The following is an 18,448-nucleotide window of genomic DNA, read 5'->3' as shown; positions in this document are numbered from 1 at the left end:
ACATATCAAATAATGACAATGCATCAGAAAAGTAAATAGAATGAGGCCTATTTTTGAGTCAGTCAAGTTGGCAAGATCTTCCTGTATAAGGAAATAAATGCCTTAGGTAGATACCCCAGAAAAATGTGCTCATGAAGTCAGAAAAATGTACTGTAGACTCTGTCTCTCATGTAGGTAAGAACTGATCATATGCAGCCACTCCACGTAGTGGTTACTAGGAGGGAATGGGTAAGTACTAATTCCCTCCCAGAGAATAGCAAATTCTTTTTTGGGGGCATTAGAACAACAAGCACCTAGAAGGGAAACCTAAAACTACTAATTAGGACTAATTTGTTTACAGACTATCATATGAGCAAGCTCTGTTCTCACCACTGGAATTTAGGCTTTATTTGGCATTGTAATATATGGATTACTACTTCTGTTTAAGTGATTCTGCAAAGCCCTGGGAAGAAAAGATTATTTCCAGACAGTCACGTGATTAAGGAGATCATAGATGAAAGAGCTATTAGCTCAATAGCAAAGAAATATTTAGGGTTAGCACATGGAGTCTCTATACCAGTCCTATGAAACATTACTTAATTTTTAGAACTTGAATCTTAGTACCTTTAAGGCAAAGAGTGAAGAGGCCCTTAGTAAGTGCTCTTTGTAAAGCATTTTCCTTATTCTGCCCAGAAACTTCCAATTAGTGAGGCTCAAAGATAACTCAAAGGAAGTTTCAGTATACCCACATCCTTTCCCATGATGATTTACAGTACTGGTGATTCTCCAAGTGCAGGACATAAATAAATCCTTTAAAAACAGCACGTCAATCTATTATAGGTTAATGGTTACCTTTTCCTCTCTCCCATGTTTTAATTTTCAGTATAAGGACTAGTTATAGGCCTATCCTAGATTATTAGGGTCTATAACCTTGGCTTTTGAAGACTTTCTCTAGTACCTTCCAGAGGGTCAGGATCAAAATAGATAGGTTAATCCTTGAAGAAGATATGTTGATATTGTGGGTTCACTTTTGGCAAAATTTTGGCCCAGTGAAGTTTCACAATGCTAAGGTTTAAGCTTAGGGCTATGGCAACATAGCTTAAGGCAATCTGTATGAACATGGCAGGATTCTGCCTTCATTATCCTACATGTAAATATATAACAGTGGGATTTATTTCAATCTCACAGCCCTCTTTCCTCCGACTCTAAGGCTACAACTGAGAATCTCTTATAGGTAAAAGACATGATTTGATAAAGTTGATCGTCAGGGGAACAAGGAAAGGGTGCATTGCACTACATTAACCAGCAATACCTTTCAGGATGAAGTTTGTGCTTGTAGGCTGTAAGTAATATCATCACTGGGCATGCAAAATGCTTTTTATGAAATTGTTCTTGGAGGAGGGGATATAAACAAAAAAATTATTTGGTTTTGTGGGAACTGAAAGGACTGCATGAATTTCCTCACAGGTAACTGCAACAAGGAGGTTAGCTTAAATTACATTTTAGAGGAAGAAATGGTACAGTTTAGCGCTTAAAGCCCCAGGAGGAATATCCAGGAACAATGGTTCCCTTCATAATGGAAAAAGGGGGTGTTCACCCATCACTTAAAATAAAAATAGTTTTAATCCAAAATGAAGGGCACAAGCACTTACATTTGAAACATTTTGCTTTCACTGTAGTGAGTCTTAAGAAAAGCCACAGGATACATTGTTGTATATTTCAAAAAATATGTAGCTGGGAGGGTCTCCAAACAATAGACATGGAGAACTCTGATTCAAGAGTCCAGCAGGAGCCCTGGATAAAAAGGTTTACTCTGCCTAACTATCAGAGTGGATGGAAGCCAGGAACTTTTATCAGCTTGTGGCAATCTTTAGCACCCTCCTACTGCATGTGCCAAGTGCATTTTTGTGGCAGACATAGCGATTCTACAGAGTTCCTCTGAGCCAGCCACCACTAGCAACTTCCTCTACAGGCACACCAGGCACCAGTCATATTGCCAGATCCTCACTGAGGATGCTTTATCTTATTTTATTAATTTCTTTCCACAGGTTTCCTTCATCTTTCCCATATGACTCAAAGCCCCAGAAATAAGGTGGTATGAAATACTCTAAGATTGGTGTGATGGCCATGAACAATGGTGGGTACCCTGGGTCACTATTTTCTGAGCTTGTTTTGGCTCCAGTAGGCTTCTGCAGCCTAGATTATCTTAATTCTGAAACAGCTTACACAAGGTTTTCATATATCAGATGTTTCAGCTATATCTGAGTGGAATTATAAATGGTGAAATTTAACCTCATGATAGCTATACTCTAAGCATGTATTTTATACTTCAGCCATATTGAAGTTCTTACCATTTGCTAAACTTTCATACCTCTTTGCTTCTGCATATACCTTTTCCTCTATATATAGACTATCCATTCCGTTTTGTCCGCATGGCAAATTCCTGTTCATTTTTAGGACTACTGCAGTTTCTTCTATGATGCCTTCCTGAACTTTATCAACTAACAAGCACTGCTTCCTTTGTGCTCCCACTGCACTCTGCTTATATTGCTAATGTAAAAGAATTAAAACAGACATGAGAAAGAGTTCCCAGTTTTCCTTGCCTTCAACCCTTACCCATTTTTTCTTTCCCTCTCTTTCTTGACACCCCTCCCACCTATGAACCTTGACCAACTGACAAACTACAAGACTTGCAAGAATGACTCTTAGAAAATAATGACAGTTATTAGGATAGGATTGCACCAATATGTTCCTCAGGAAGAGGTATAAAAACTGGAATAATCTCCAACTAAAAATTTCACAGCAAAAACTATTACCTGAGCCAAACCACAAGGACACACATCCCTTTATCCTCACCCTATAAAACTCTAATCCTGCTTCAACTTGGGACGTTACCTGGAGTACAGGTGCTCCCCGAGTGCATCAGCTGAATAACGCATTTAACCCCCATTTGAGTCACTTAAATTATTTTCTTTTGACAGTAATACAGCACTTAGCAAGGTCACACAGCTAGTAAGTGGCAGAATTGGCTTCAAACCAGGGTCTGTCTGCCTCTACAGCCCAGGTTCTCAATTACTGTGCCCTGTTCGTTAGACAAATGAACTGTCATCTTGGACTGCTCGTGACAGTTTTACATAGCACCACTTACTCTAAAACACTGCCTAATAGTCTTTTAGGAGTTTACTCATTTAATTTCTTAGAGCTAGCTATTATAACCCTTCCCCCGCAACAATATTGTATGGCACTTTTTTTCAGTTACTCTTTAAGAATAAATCTACGTGTGGATCATTTTGTGACACATTATTGACAACTCCAGAAACCCTTGGGGGAAGTCCAGGGTTGGGAGACTCATGGTTCTAATAAAATTAAAACCTCTACCCAAGAGCTAGGAGTTAGCACCAGGCATTTATATACATGTCAGTGCTGCAGAATAACAAACGAGAGTATAGATGGAACAAAACCAACCATAACCTCTTAACACAGGATGTTATAGTATAATTTCAATTTTAAAAAAGCATATATGACTAAGGACTAAGAGAAGAAACACCAAAAAGTAAAAATGGATTTTTAGGGGCAGTGGGATTGTGAGAATTTTTCTTCTGGGAAAAACAATAAATACCTCTATCCCCAAAATATACCCATAACTACTATAATAGTTCTAAAAATAAATAAAAATAGGAACTTATGGTAGAATGATCATTCAAACTTACTTATTATTGGTTATAAAAGTGAGCTATGGTATTCCCTTGTTGCTCTAAGCTATCTGTCAGAACTCAGGTCATTGAAAATTGGGGTATGGTACAAGGCCTCTTATTAAGTTAGCCTACACTGAGAGAAGAGCAAATCAACGACTGCTGCTCTCGCTACCTAGGTAATTTTATACTGCTATATTGTTGCTTTTGGCATTTGATTAGAATACTGAAATAGTAATGTGCCATTGCATATGTAGCTTATAAGTGTTTTGATTTGGCAAACTTAATATTCAGATCATATCCAATGATCCATGACCTCTGTCCTCAAGCAGCTCACAACCTATTGTTTCAACAAAAGGCACAGAGTTAGAAAGGCTTATATGCATCAAGAGAAACAAATGAAAGTGATATGCCTATTGACACTGCCCCTACTTGGCTTACCGATAACTGGGTAATCAAGTGCTGTAGGCTACAAATTATCTCTATATTTTCTTTTAATTCTTGGTCTTCCAAAGTCTCCACTAGCTTTTGAAGATCCAGTTTGCAGCTGAAAATTCAAGCAAAAAGAACTCAATGGTTAATCACACTGCAAAGGCCAGAGGGTCCAAGATTATATACTAAGGTGGTATAGGTCATTAACAAATAACTGGTAGGTAACTTACGCTGCATGCTGCCTGAGCTCTTCTAGTTTGGCACTCATTTTCTCATTCGCTTGCTCTGTCTGCAACAGAGACACAAGAGATCATCAGTGGCAGTGCCTCACAGTCTCACCTAATTATGCTCTTTCTCCTACTCCTATGGATTAAAACCTAGGTAGAGAGGCTGCCTTTGCTGTAAGAGAGGATTCAGTGAGCTTTGGTTATTTAGTGAGAAATGTGTTTTTTAACAGAGTCGTGGAAATTAGCCCTTCAGTCAACATGAGCTACTAAAAATAGCATCCAAGCAGCTGGGTTTTATGCTTGCCATGAAGCTCAGACTATGAGGTGGAGTGTGAAGCCTTAATTCCATAGAGAACTTTGCAACTAGGGGAAAAAGCAGTACTTCCTGGCATGCTACTCCCTGCTGTTTGCAAAAAAAATCACTTACTTTAAACTGCCTCCTACACTACACTGTTCCCTAGCCCCAGCATAAGGGCATTTAAAACATAAAAGAGCCTCACACTAAATTTGAGCTGAGATTTTTTTTTTTAAGTTACACTATCTGATATGGTAGGCTAGTTTTAGCAAAAGACAGCAAGAAAAAGGGTAAGGCACAAGAATGATGGTAGAGAAAGAGGAAATGGCAGAAGGCAGCTACATTTTGGGGAGAGTGACTGATATTTTCAGTTTTATTTCAATCACAGTATCTGTAACATGCTAGATGTTATAACAGATTTGGGAAGAATAGTTTATATAGGACAAAAATGTGCTTGATATGAAGTTATGACAGGATATCAAACAATAAGCCTATCAGGCAGCCATTGTAACAACCTTATAAAGGTCAGATGGGTATGTGGCTAGAATAACAAGTACTGTCTGTTATGTCAGCTACACTCACATACATGTGAAAATATGGCTTCTAGAGTTACTTCAAAGGCATAAGATATAACACTGGAGACAGAAAACTGTATATAAAAATTCCCCCCCCCTGTATAATGGAATACTACTCAATTAAAAAAAAAATCCCCTAGATCCAATTTTCACCCTTTTGATAGTAATGAACAATATAATGGACATAGGAATTAGCCCACTTTAAAGAAATCTTTATGCAGCTTAACTTTCCTTGGCTAGAGAGCACATGAATGCATGAAGGTAAGTTACAGAAGTTCAATTACATTTTGGTAAAAACTCATTTTTGCTTTTGGCAATGGCTGTGCTATCAAAGATTGAGTTGTATTTAGACTAGTAAAAATCCTTAATGACAGAGCCAGCATGCACTGATCCAGGTTACTATCAGACAGACAGGTAGTAGGAGTCAGAACTGGTGTAATCAGTTACATAGTGATCCACTATTTGGAAATTAACCACATGGAAAATGAATTAAAATTAATTTCCCAGCTGTTGTATCTCACCATGGCAGCTGTCAGGATGGGATATGAAATGTGACATTAGGGGAAGGGAGATAGAGAAGAACTAAAATCTTAGTGAGGGAAGAGTTACTTGGTATTATGGATAAAGATTAGATAGGACTTAAGGTGACAGAGGGACTTGGTTCTTTCCTTTCTGGTATTTTAGAACAAATCTATTTTAAAACAGCATTCATGTAGAATCTTTGTGGTAGATACATAGATGTCCATGGTACAATTCTTTTAACTTTTCTGTATTATTTTTTTTTTCTGAGGCAGAGTCTCACTCTGTTGCCCCAGCTAGAGTGCCGTGGCGTCAGCCTAGCTCACAGCAACCTCAAACTCCTGGGCTCAAGCGATCCTTCTGCCTCAGCCTCCTGAGTAGCTGGGACTACAAGCACGCACCACCATGCCTGCCTAATTTTTTCTATATATATTAGTTGGCCAATTAATTTCTTTCTATGTATAGTAGAGACAGGGTCTCGCTCTTGCTCAGGCTGGTCTCGAACTCCTGACCTTGAGCAATCCGCCCGCCTCGGCCTCCCAGAGTGTTAGGATTACAGGCGTGAGCCACCGCGCCCGGCCTTTTCTGTATGTTTGATTACAAGCCCATGTATTTACCTTAGAAGGGTTCCCAAGAGGGTATGGTAATACAAATACATTTCTTTCCACATAACTTGTCTGTCATAATGAGAAGCATGTTAAATATTTTGGAAACTTAAGCTAGTAAATGTGTAGATTGCTAGTAGTTTAGTCTTGGGGCCTTACCAAAATGATCCTCTCCAACATCTGGGCTGTCTGACCAGCTGCCTCGCTCAGACCACGACTTAATTTTTCATTTTCCTCTACCAGGGACTGATTCTTCTCCATCAGGGATTGTAGATTTTCTGATGGCTCCACACTAAAACAAAATAAGTAACATATTAGAAAAATACCTGATTGATAACACCTATATTAAAGGAGGCTAAAAATATATCCCACAGGTCTTTTGAGTGGGGGATTAGGTTAAAATTATCCCCCCAAAGTCCGAGAAAACAGTGTCTAACACAATCTATCCTCCTAGTTAAGCAGCATATTGGATGAATAAGAAACACACCCTTGAAGTATTTTAATGGTTTGGAGGAGGTAATAATTCAGAGCCAAATATGGTTATAATAGAATGAATAACCTCTACCTTGGCTCTTGGTTTAAGATCTTTCTATTTGTGTCCTATAGGTAAGAAGTGAAGGCAAACTATAGCTAAAATACATGTTCTCTTCCTTTTCTTCCCACCCTCGATCCTTCATCAAAAATCAGGGTAGTAGGGAAGGAAGAAGAATGGAGGAGGTAGAAGAGATACTGTTCAGGGTCAAAATGTAATCTATCAACATAAGTTGATTATCCATTTACTGTAAAGTTTAGGGAAATAGCATTTATGAAGTCAGAAAGTTGAAATGATGACCAGTGGCCACTAAGAGCACATTTCACAATTCTTTGTAAATAAGTGCTTCCTTATAAACGCTTGCTTTGCTTAAAGCCGATGACCCATAGCCTCCTGTTCATTTGCCTACCAATTTTAAATTAGTTAGAGTAGATGGCAGCAATGGTATCTGTTTCACACAGGAGTGAAAGGGAGGGACAGAAATAGCTTGAAGGAATATGTATAGGTAAGAACTTTTGGAACTTATACATATCACTTGATATCAGTTCAAGACTAGTGAAGCAGACCAATAAGAAGCATAGTTTTTTTTTTTAATCCACTGGGATGAAATGTTCAAAAGACTGGAAAATAGGACTGGTAAAAAAAGATCAGAAGAAATATGAAGATTTGATCTAAAGAAGACTGAAGGGAAAAATGAATAGTTGTCAAGCCTATGATAAAGAGGAAAAAATGAGAGAGAACAGCTGTTCTCAATCTCAATAAAGGCTAGAAAAGGATTTCAGGAATAGAGTAGATGCCCTCTCACCCAGCCTAAGACCCCTATCAATTCTTATAGAAGATTTTAAACTGCTCTTTATCAAAAAGTTAATAGCAAGGCCACACAATAAGGCCTCATATTACACTGTTGAGAATTTACTAAGACTCTTATGAAGGAATGTTCCATTAAAACATGGATTATAAAAATAAACTATTAGTAAATTTAAGTGTTATTTTAGATTGCTGTTTCCTTATTTCCTTATTCTTATTAAACTGAAAACTTCCACCCATCACTCATGTAAGTTGACAAACTTCAAAGTAAAGATACTTTCAACTCAATAGTTTTTTTTTCTCCTAAAAAATTTCCAGGGTTTATCTAGATGGGAAAATCATATTTAAGTCAATTGTTGATTTTTCCAAATTTAGCACTTTTAGGGTAGCCTCTTCAGTGCAATTTCAGGCTAATGATTGAATATTTAAATACTACTACAATTAATAATAATAATAGATGGACACACTTATAACTTTGACTCAAACTACAAAAGTAATTTATGTAACCAAAACATTTGTACCCCATAATATTCCGAAATAAAACAAAAAGATTACAATGGAGCTAAAAAATTCCTCTTGCCTAGTGACATCATAGCTGTCTTAACTAACATCCTAACAAGAAGAGCCTCAGGCAGGTCCTTCAGGAGGTATTCCAGAAGAAGGCATTGTTATCTAGGAGGTGATAGCTCCATGGATTTATTGCCCCTGAAGACCATCCGGTGGGACAAGATGTGGAAGTGGAAGACAGTGATATCGATGATCCTGACCCTGAGTAGGCCTACACTAATATGTGTGTTTGTGTCTTAGTTTTTAACAAAAAAATTGAAAAGATGAATAAAAAATTAAAAATTTTTAAAATAGGAAAAAACTTATAGAATAAAGATATAAAGAAAAAAAATAATAGTTAACACTCCTATAGAATTATTTGCTCAGTTCTATTCTAAGTATTTTATTATATTAAACTTATTTAATTCTCACAACAGCTCTATGAGGTAGGTTGGTTCATTTTATTGTCATCCCCATTTTACAATTGAGGAAATGAAGGCACAAAGAGGTTAAATAACGTGAGTAATGGTGAAGCTGGGATTTGAGCTCAGCAGTCTAGTTTCAGAGTCCACGTTCTTAACTACTATGCTGACCACAGAGATAGGTACTGTAGGAATGCAGACAATACCAGATATAAAAGCTCTCATAGTAGTAAGGAAAAAAGAGTTCTTGGCAAGATTACAGATATATTATGTTACAAGACCACAACATGAAATAGGACAGCTATATGATGGGGTAAGTCTTTAAGAGGAAAGCAGAAAACAGGATTAGGGCCAGGCAAAGATCAGACTGAAAAAGAATATACAAAAGAAAACCGATGTTTTCTCATGCTATTTAATTGCCAAAGCTCGGAATTCACGTTTGCTGAGTATATGTAAATTGACGAACACAGAAAATAAATATGAAAGCTTCAATGATACACATTCACAAACAAAAGAATATATAATCCAAGGACAACAACCCAAAAGATTCATATATGTAAAATGAACTTTTTATAAAATGCCTTACAAAATGTCTCTAAAAATATACATATACATTATTTTTGAGACAGAGTCTCACTCTGTTGCCTAGGCTAGAGTGTCGTGGTATCAGCCTAGCTCACAGCAACCTCAAACTCTTGGACTCAAGTGATCCTTCTGCCTCAGCCTCCCGAGTAGCTGGGACTACAGGCATGCACCACCATACCTGGCTAATTTTTTTTATATATTTTTAGTTGTCCAGCTAATTTATTTCTATTTTTTTTTAGTCGAGACGGGGTCTGGCTCTTGTTCAGGCTGGTCTCTAACTCCTGACCTCAAGGGATCCTCCCGCCTCGGCCTCCCAAAGTGCTAGGATTACAGGCGTGAGCCACCATACCCAGTCTACATATACATTTTTGAGAAAAGAAGTAGCAACTTTATTTCTCTGTAAAACACTGAACAATGAGCTCAGGGCAATGGCCCATGTCTGTAATACTAGCACTTTGGGAAGCCAAGGCAATAGGATCGCTTGAGCTCAGGAGTTGGACACTAGACTGAGCAACATAGTGAGACCCCGTCTCTATAGGAAATAGAAAAATTATCTGGGCATGGTGGTGTCTACCTGTAGTCCCAGCTACTTGGGAGGCTGAGGTTGGAGGATCAGTTGAGTCCAAGAGTTTGAGGCTGCAGTGAACTATGACAATGCCACTGCACTCTAGCCCAGGCAACAGAGCTAGATGCTGTCTCCAAAAAAAACTAAAACCAAAACCAAAAAACATTGAGCAAGGGAGTTTAATTGTTTGATTCATAAACTGTTTCTTAGAATCTATTACTTTTGCAGCTGAAATTATATCTTTTAGTATATTCTAGACAGTCAGAAGTCTGGAATGGTTTTCTTTAGTCTTGTGTTCATTGGTCTTATCAAATGTGACATGTTTGTGCTAAATTGAAAAAAAAAAGGAAGAGCATCAATTGCTTCTAAATGAGTATAGTGAGAATAGGCCTTTAAGGGACCCTAGCTTTCTTCACTTTATCCAACATTCTTAAAATACTATCAAGGAACCCAGACTAAATTACTAAAAGAGGGAAAATTGAAAGAGAAGGGTAGTCATCTTTGGGTGATGAAATTACAGCAACTCTTAAGTTTTATTCTTTATATTCCTCTAAATGTTCTACAAGAAGCAATGTATCACTTTTATAATCAGAAAAAATGAATGAACTATGAAAATAAAGGTAGTAAAATAGGCTTACATCATATATAAGAGTAAACACCACATGGAAAAATGTAAGAACCTAAGTGCACATATAGGAATAACATTAATTGGGCATTGGGCAGGTGGGAGGGGGGAGGAGGGGATGGGTATATACATACATAATGAGTGCGAATCTGGGGGATGGACTCACTTGAAGCTCTGACTCGAGGGGGGAGGAGGGTCAAGGGCAACATATGCAACTTAAATATTTGTACCCCCATAATATGCTCAAATAAAAATAAATAAATAAAGTGACATTAGTTCTAGAAGAAAACACAGGTGAATTCCTCTTTTAACCTTGGTATAGAGAAAGTCTTTCTAACTATTAATCAAAATCTAGAAGCATGGGGAGAATATAAATGGTGTAGCCACAGTTTGGCTGCTGCTTAAATAGTTAAACATACAACCTAGCAATTCCACTCTCATGTATTTATCCAATGAAAACATATATAAAAACTTGCAAGTGAATGTTCACAACAGCATTATTTATAATAGTCCTAAAGTGGAAACAACCTAAAAATTCAACTGTTAAATAGATAGACAAATATGGTATATCCAGACAATGAAATACTACTCAGCAATAAAGGGAATGAAGTACTGACACATGATGAACATGTGTGATGGATGAATCTCAAAAACATAGTATAAATGAAAGAAGCCAGACGAAAAGACCACATACTTATGATTCCATGTATATGAAATAATAAGCAAATCTATAGAGACAGAAAACAGATTAGTTGTTGCCTTGGGCTGGGAGTGCGAATGGGAGTGACTGCAAATGGGCATGAGGGAACTTTTTGGGGTGATGGACATGTTCTAAAACTGGATTGTGGTGACAGTTGTACAACTCTGTAAGTTTACTAAAAATCATCGAATTGTATACATAAAATGAGTGAATTTTATGGTATTTAAATTATAACTCAATAAGGCTGCTAAGAAAACCCAGAGGCAATAAAAAAGATTAATGAACTACTATATAACAATTAAAAATGTTTTGTATGACTAAAACACCACCATAAACAAAGTAAAGGACAACTGATAAACTGGGAGAAATATCTGTAACACACACCACAGACAAAGGGCTAATATCATTAATACATAAAGAACTATTAAAAATAAGGGTAAAAATTAAGGTTGCTATTATTAAAAAAAACCCAGAAAATAAATGTTGGTTAGAATATGGAGAAATTGGAAACTATGTACACTGCTGGTGGGAATGTAAAATGATGCTGCCACTATGAAAAACAGTATGGCAGTTTAATTAAAAATTAAAAACAGAATTACCATATGATCCAACTATTCTACTTCTAGGTACATAGCCAAAGGGATTAAAAGCAGGGATATGAATGGCTATTTGTATACCCATGTTTTTCCCTTTTTTAAGGAGGTAGGGTCTTGCTGTTGCCCAGCCTGGAGTGCAGTGGCTATTTATAGGTGCAATCATAGTGCACTATAGCCTTGAACTCATGGGTTCAAGTGATCTTCTTGCTCAGCCTCCTTAGTAGCTGGGACTACAAACATATGCCACCATGCCCAACTCTACACTCATATTTATAGCAGCATTATTCACAACAGCTAAAAGATGGAAGCATCCCAAGTATCCATAGACAGATGAATGGATACACAAAATATAGTATATACATATAATGGAATATTATTCATCTTTCAAATGGAAGGAAATTCTGACACATGCTACAATATGGATGAGCCTCGAAGACATTATGCTAAGCGAAACAAGCTAGTCACAGAAGGACAAATACTGTATGATTCCACACATATGAGGTACCTAGAATAGTCAAATTCATGGAGACAGAAAGTAGAATGGTGGTTGCCAGTCTAAGGGGAGAGGAAATGGGGAGTTACTGTATAGAGTTTCAGTTTTGCAGGATAGAAAAAGTTTTGGAGATGGATGGTGGTGATGATTGTACAACATTGTGAACATACTTATCATTGAATTGTATACTTAAAAATGGTTAAGATGGTAAATTTTATGTTTATATACATTTTACTGCAAGTTATTAAAAAAGGATCAAAGGGAAAAAAATCAGATACAAAAATCGGAAAAAACATGGACAATTCACTAGAAAAAGAGATAAAAGTGGCCCTCAAACATGAAAAAAATGCTCAAACTCACTCACAATTAAGGGAATGCAAATTAAAATGTCATTAGTATTTCTCACCTATCAGACTGGCAAAAATTGAAAAAGTATGACAACACATTCTGTTGTTGAGGCTGTGGGAAACAGGCACTCTCTTACACGGCTGGCGGGAATGCAAACTGGTACAACCCTTCTGGAGGGGAATATGGCGACACCTAACAAAACTACTAATGCACTTACCTTTTGCCCCAGCAATCCTACTTTTAGAAATCTACCCTGAAGTTAAGCCTCTAACAATACCAAAATATATACATATAGGTTATTTGCTATAGTGTGTTTGTAATTGCAAAATATTGGGAACAATCTAAATGTGTATATGTAGGAGAGAGGTTGAATTAATATATGGCACATGTATATAATAAGAGTACTAGGCAGCTGTAAAAAAGAATGAGGAAAACTTCTCTGAACTGGTGAGAAATAATTTCCAGGAAATACTAAACAAATCAAAACTACAAAGAATATACTATCATTATATACAGTATACTACCATTCATATGAGAAAGGTGATATAAGAAAATATACAGGTATCTGCTCATTTGTATAAAAGAAATACAGGAAGGTTAAACTAGAAACTAAAGGGGCTGGTTAAATACAAGGGGAGGGAGAACAGCAATGGAAATAGAGGTGGAAAATAAAAATAAACAGGGTAGCAGAGATGAAGAGGGAATGACATTTCTCTGAGTTTATCTTTTTTCCCCCTTTTTAATATATACAGATAAATAGATACAAAAATATAGATGAGAGTGTATGTGTGGGTTACTATACATGCAGATTTCCAAGCTCTACCTGCTCAGAGGGCCCAGACGCAGTGAAACCCTAGTAACAATGAGCACCGCTAGTGCCAGTCCCCAGATCTTGGTTTCTAAACACCATTTTCCTAAAAGAGAAACCAAATCTACTTGAAGAAATAGTTGATTGTAGAACTAGGGCAGGGAAAATACAAGATGGGTTTAGAACATCTTGTAGAAATGTCAAAAACTTGAGAACTTATTAAAGAACACAAGAGCCAACCCAAAGGAGCTCCTAATGGACAAAGGAGGAACAATTTGAGCAATAAAATGAATGACAGTACTGGACATTAACCCACAGAATAAAATAAATGTCCATGCATCTATACAGATAAAACTAAGTAGTCAAATAAACAAAGGGGAAGAAGAGACAGCTCTTCCTCACAGGATTCCAACTAATAAATTTCTGAGGCTAGAACCCATGCTCTTTCTATTACATAATGCTGCTTCAAACCTAACTAGCTATGTCCTAAATAGTCAGCAAGATTAGTAACATCCATACCTTCACATCAAGTGCTATCAAAAACTTTAGTAAATCAGAGAAAAACAATTATTAGGAGAAATAGCCTTTACTAGAATATACATTTAAAATTAATTTATGACTCTTACTTCATAGATCCAGGCAGGGTACCTCCATGGGCTTGTAGCAACAAGACCTGTAGCTGTTGTACCTGGGAGAAGCAAAGAAAAATAATCAGCTGGACACCAATCAAATGCTACTTATCCCTTAGCAGTGAAATTACCACAATTAACAGTAAGGTGATTTTACTCAATGCCTATGAAATCTAAGGCAGGTTTTAGATACTACAGAAGGCATTGGGGTTGATGAGCCAATGATAAAAGAACAACCAACATTACACGAACAACTATTACTTAGAAGTTGAGTTGTCCCTTTTATCTAAGCATCTTAAGTTTTCATTGAGCACCTTTTTTTTTTTAAGAGACTGGGGTCTGGCTATGTTGCCCAGGCTGGGGTTCGGTGGCTACTCACAGGTGCAATCATAGCTCACTGCAGCCTCAAACTCTTGGCTTCAAGAGATCGTCCTGCCCAGTAGCTGGAGAGTACCTATTTTTTAAATCAGACTCACATTGAGCTATGCAATGTAGGTGCATACAAAAATAAAATATGGTCCCTTCTCTCAGGTTTACAATCTAGTTGAGGAAGACAAGCCTAAAGTCTATAGTAGTAGGAAATAATACAAGACAGAAGATGCTAAATTGTCAGGAATAGTTAAGTACTTTAGGGTTCCAAGAAGCAACAAATTAACAAAGCCCTAAAATAGTCAAAGGGAGGCTTCATGGAGATGGATCTTAAACCCATGTGCAAGCATCCTCTCCCATTCCCTTCCATGACACAAAAGGAGCTGTTCTGCCTCCTATGACTAGTCTCCTTGCTTATGCTTTGGATCTCCACTCTTCTTGCCTCCTTATGAATCTTACTGTTATTCCTTCTCTCTTCTATATTTTCAAGTTCTCCCAATCTACAAGATCTTCTTACTAAGACTAAAACATGTTCAAGTTGCTCCCATCTTAAAACAAAAACCCCACTTCCTTTCTCTCGTCCTATTTTTCTTTTTCACAATCAAAATTTGAGAGGAATAGTTTACACCAATTGCCTCCAATTCCTTTAATTCACCCCTCATTTACTCCTTAACCCATTCCAATCTGATTTTTGCCCACATCATTTCACTGAAATAACTTGCTAAGGTCACCAGTGATCTGCATGTCACTAAATCCAACAGTCATTTTTCAGTCTTCATTTTACTTGATTGACTGGTCCTATTTGGCTTACCAGACACCACACTTTCCGGTTTTCCTTCTACTCTTCTAGCTGATCCTCTAAGACTCTTTCTTGGTTCATCTTTGCTCTACTTTTTTAAATGATAAAATCCCCCAAAGCTTAGTATCAGTTTTCTCACTTTATACTGTCTCCTTATATTCTCTTCTTAATGTCTCATCTCTGTCTATGGTTTCAATTACCATATATAAACTCAAATGCAGATCTTTCTGAACTTTAGGCCTTTACATTCAACTATCTACCTGATATTTCCACTTAGTTGTCTGCTATCCTTAAATCTTGTCCTTTTCTAGTGCACTCCAGGTCAGTGAATATCCAGTTCCACATGCCAGAAATCAGGGTGTCATTCCCCTATCTAATTCACTGGTTATTTCTTTCTATCACTATCACTACCACCCTAAGTCCAAGCCACCAATGTCTCTCACTTGGACTACTGCAATATCTTCTTAAATAGTCTCCATGAATCCACTCTTGCTCTACTATAATCCATTTTTACACAGCAGCCAGAATATCTTTTAAAAATGTGAATTATCAATGTTACTTCCCAGCTTAAAATCATTTTTAATATGGTCCATGAGCCCTTGATCAGGCCTCTGCATTTCCTCTAGCCTCATAACACTGGAACACAGGCACACATTGGCTATGGTGCTTCACTTTATTGGGCTTCACAGATACCATTGAAGGTTTGTAGCAACCCTCCATCAAACAAGTCTATTGGCACCATTTTTCCAATAGCGTGTCCTCATTTTGTATCTCTGTGTTAACATTTTTTAAGCAATAAAGTATTTTTAATTAAGGTCTGTACATTTTTTAGACATAATGCTATTGAACATATAATAGACTATACTATAGTATCAATATAACTTTTCTATACTCTGGGAAACCAAAAAATTTGTGTGACTCACTTTATTGTGGTGGTCTGGAACTGAATCTACACTATCTCTAAGGTATGTCTGTACTCTTTCCTTTCTACACTCTAGCCACACTGACATTCTTTGAGTTCTTCGAATGTACTATATTCTTTCCTAACTCAGATTCTTCCAGCACTGATACATGCCAGACACTGTTCTAAGTGCTATACATGTATTAACTCATTTAACCCTCACAAAATTCCTATGAAGTAGGTACTATTATTATTTCCATTCTATAGATAGGGAAACTGAGTCACAGAGAACTCACCCAAGGTACATAGCTAGTGAGTTACTGAGCCAAGATTTGAACCTAGCAATCTGGCTGCAGTGTCAATGCTCTCAGCCACTATACAGTTGTCCCTTAGTATGTTTGGGGGATTGGTTCCAGGAATCCACATGTACTCATGTCCTGCAGTCAGCCTTATAGAACCTGCACATACAGAAAGTTGGCCCTCCATATACTTAGGTTTCTCATCCCTGAATACTACTATATTTTTGATCCACATTTGGTTGAAAAAATCCACATGTAAGTAGACCCATGCAGTTCAAACCCTTGTTGTTCAAGGATCAATGGTACTTTGCTACACATGCTATTTCTTCTCCCTGGAACCCTCTTCCTTCTTTTATGCATAGTTAATTTCTACTCAGTCTCTCAGATCTCAGCTCAAATGTTGCTACTCGGAGAAGTCTACCCAGAATAGATGTATAGTTGGCCTGCCATATATGTGGGTCCTGCATCTGTGGATTCGACCAACTGTGGATCGAAAATAGTCAAAAAACATAATAAAAAATAACAATACAACAATAAAAATACAAATTAAAAATATAGTATAACAACTATTTGTATAGCATTTACATTGTAGTAGGTTATAAACACTCTAGAAATGATTTAAAGCAGTGGCCCCCAACATTTTTGGCACCAGGGACTGGTTTCATTAAAGACGATTTTTCCATGGACCAGGGGGTTGGCGGGGGAGATGGTTTCAGGATGAATCAGGTGCATTACATTTATTGTGCAGTCAAACCTCTCTGCTAATGACAATCTGTATTTGCAGTCACTCCCCAGAGCTAGCATTACTGCCTCAGCTCCACCTCAGATCATCAGGCACTAGATTCTCATAAGGAGCCACAACCTAGATCCCTCGCATGTGCAGTTTACAGTAGGGTTTGTGCTCCTTTGAGAATCTAATGCCAATGCTGATCTGACAGGAAGCAGAGGTTATTGATGCGAGCCATGAGGAGTGCCTGTAAATACAGATGAAGCTTTGCTCACTCACCCGCTGCTTACTTCCTGCTGTGCAGCCTGGTTCCTAATAGGCCACGGACCAGTACCAGTGTGTGGCCCAGGGGTTGGAGACCATCGATTTAAAGTATATGAGAGGATGTGTATAGGTTATATGCAAATACTATGTCATTTTCCCTAAGTGACTTGAACATCCATGGATTTTGGTATCTACCAGGGTCCTGGAACCAATCCTTAGCAGATACAGAGGGATAACTATATAATAGAAGACCCTGTCCTGTTCCATACTTTTATAACACACTATAGCACACTATCCTAGGTCATAATTATATAATGTTATATATTACAATGCATATGATTATGTGTTTTGCATTTGTCTGTCATTCTAGGCACTAAGTTCCACAAAGGTAGAAACTGTGTCTGCTTTGTTCAATAAAGTATCCCAGCATAGTACCTGTCACATAATAGTATTCAGTAAATATTTAATGTTGGAATGAATGAGCAATTAAATGAATAGGAAGAAGGGCATTTTTGGCAATAGAAATAAACATGAAAGAAAATGGGACAGAACTGAGTATGGTATTTTATAATTCAAATTATAAAATTTGGACAGGTAAATTACTTATATTCTCTACAGTGAATCCTAGGAGGAAAGGAGATAAAGAAGGAAACAGACTGTAGTCCCAGCTACTCAGGAAGCTGAGGAAGGAGGATGGTTTGAGCCCAGGAGTTTGAGGTTGCAGGGATCTATGATGACACCACTGTACTCTAGCCCTGGCAACAGAGCGAGATTCTGTCTCAAAAAAAGGAGGGGGAGAGGAAACAGAGAGGGAAGAAAAGAGAAAAGTGAGTAGTAGTCATCACCAAGGAAGGTGGCCAGAGAGGGAGTGAGCACTAAATAGTTGGGAAACACCAGATTTCAGGTAGAAAGAATGCTATACCCTGGAAAGCAAGAAAAATTGACTCTCTCAAACCTGTATCAATATAATTGCCTGCCTTCTCAGCTCCTCTACCAGGGCCCCTAAGCTGTTGCACAGCCAGTCATATTGATACCGCCACAAATTCATGCTTCCTTCTAGTCAGGTACCTCTTTCCATTTCTGGTAACAGTGATGTCAAGCCTTCTGTT

The 18,448-nt window shown here is 37.5% G+C and overlaps 1 protein-coding gene across 2 annotated transcripts in view; it reads right to left on the bottom strand.

The window, feature by feature from the left end:
• Positions 1-18,448, bottom strand: part of KIF4A (kinesin family member 4A) — a 101,392-nt gene that overhangs the window by 40,988 nt on the left and 41,956 nt on the right. For both annotated transcript variants that reach the window (XM_012736231.3, XM_012736232.2), the window contains 4 exons: positions 13,978-14,039; positions 6,484-6,616; positions 4,334-4,392; positions 4,113-4,218 (listed from right to left, as the gene is read on the bottom strand). In XM_012736231.3, coding sequence (XP_012591685.1) covers positions 4,113-4,218; positions 4,334-4,392; positions 6,484-6,616; positions 13,978-14,039 — 360 coding nt within the window. The remainder of the gene's footprint in view (positions 1-4,112; positions 4,219-4,333; positions 4,393-6,483; positions 6,617-13,977; positions 14,040-18,448) is intronic.

Source organism: Microcebus murinus, chromosome X (assembly GCF_040939455.1).
Source record: "Microcebus murinus isolate Inina chromosome X, M.murinus_Inina_mat1.0, whole genome shotgun sequence".
In the NCBI taxonomy this organism is placed as follows: domain Eukaryota; kingdom Metazoa; phylum Chordata; class Mammalia; order Primates; family Cheirogaleidae; genus Microcebus; species Microcebus murinus.
The sequence above is the reverse complement of the archived record's forward strand: the minus strand, read 5'-3'. Positions and strand labels throughout refer to the sequence as shown.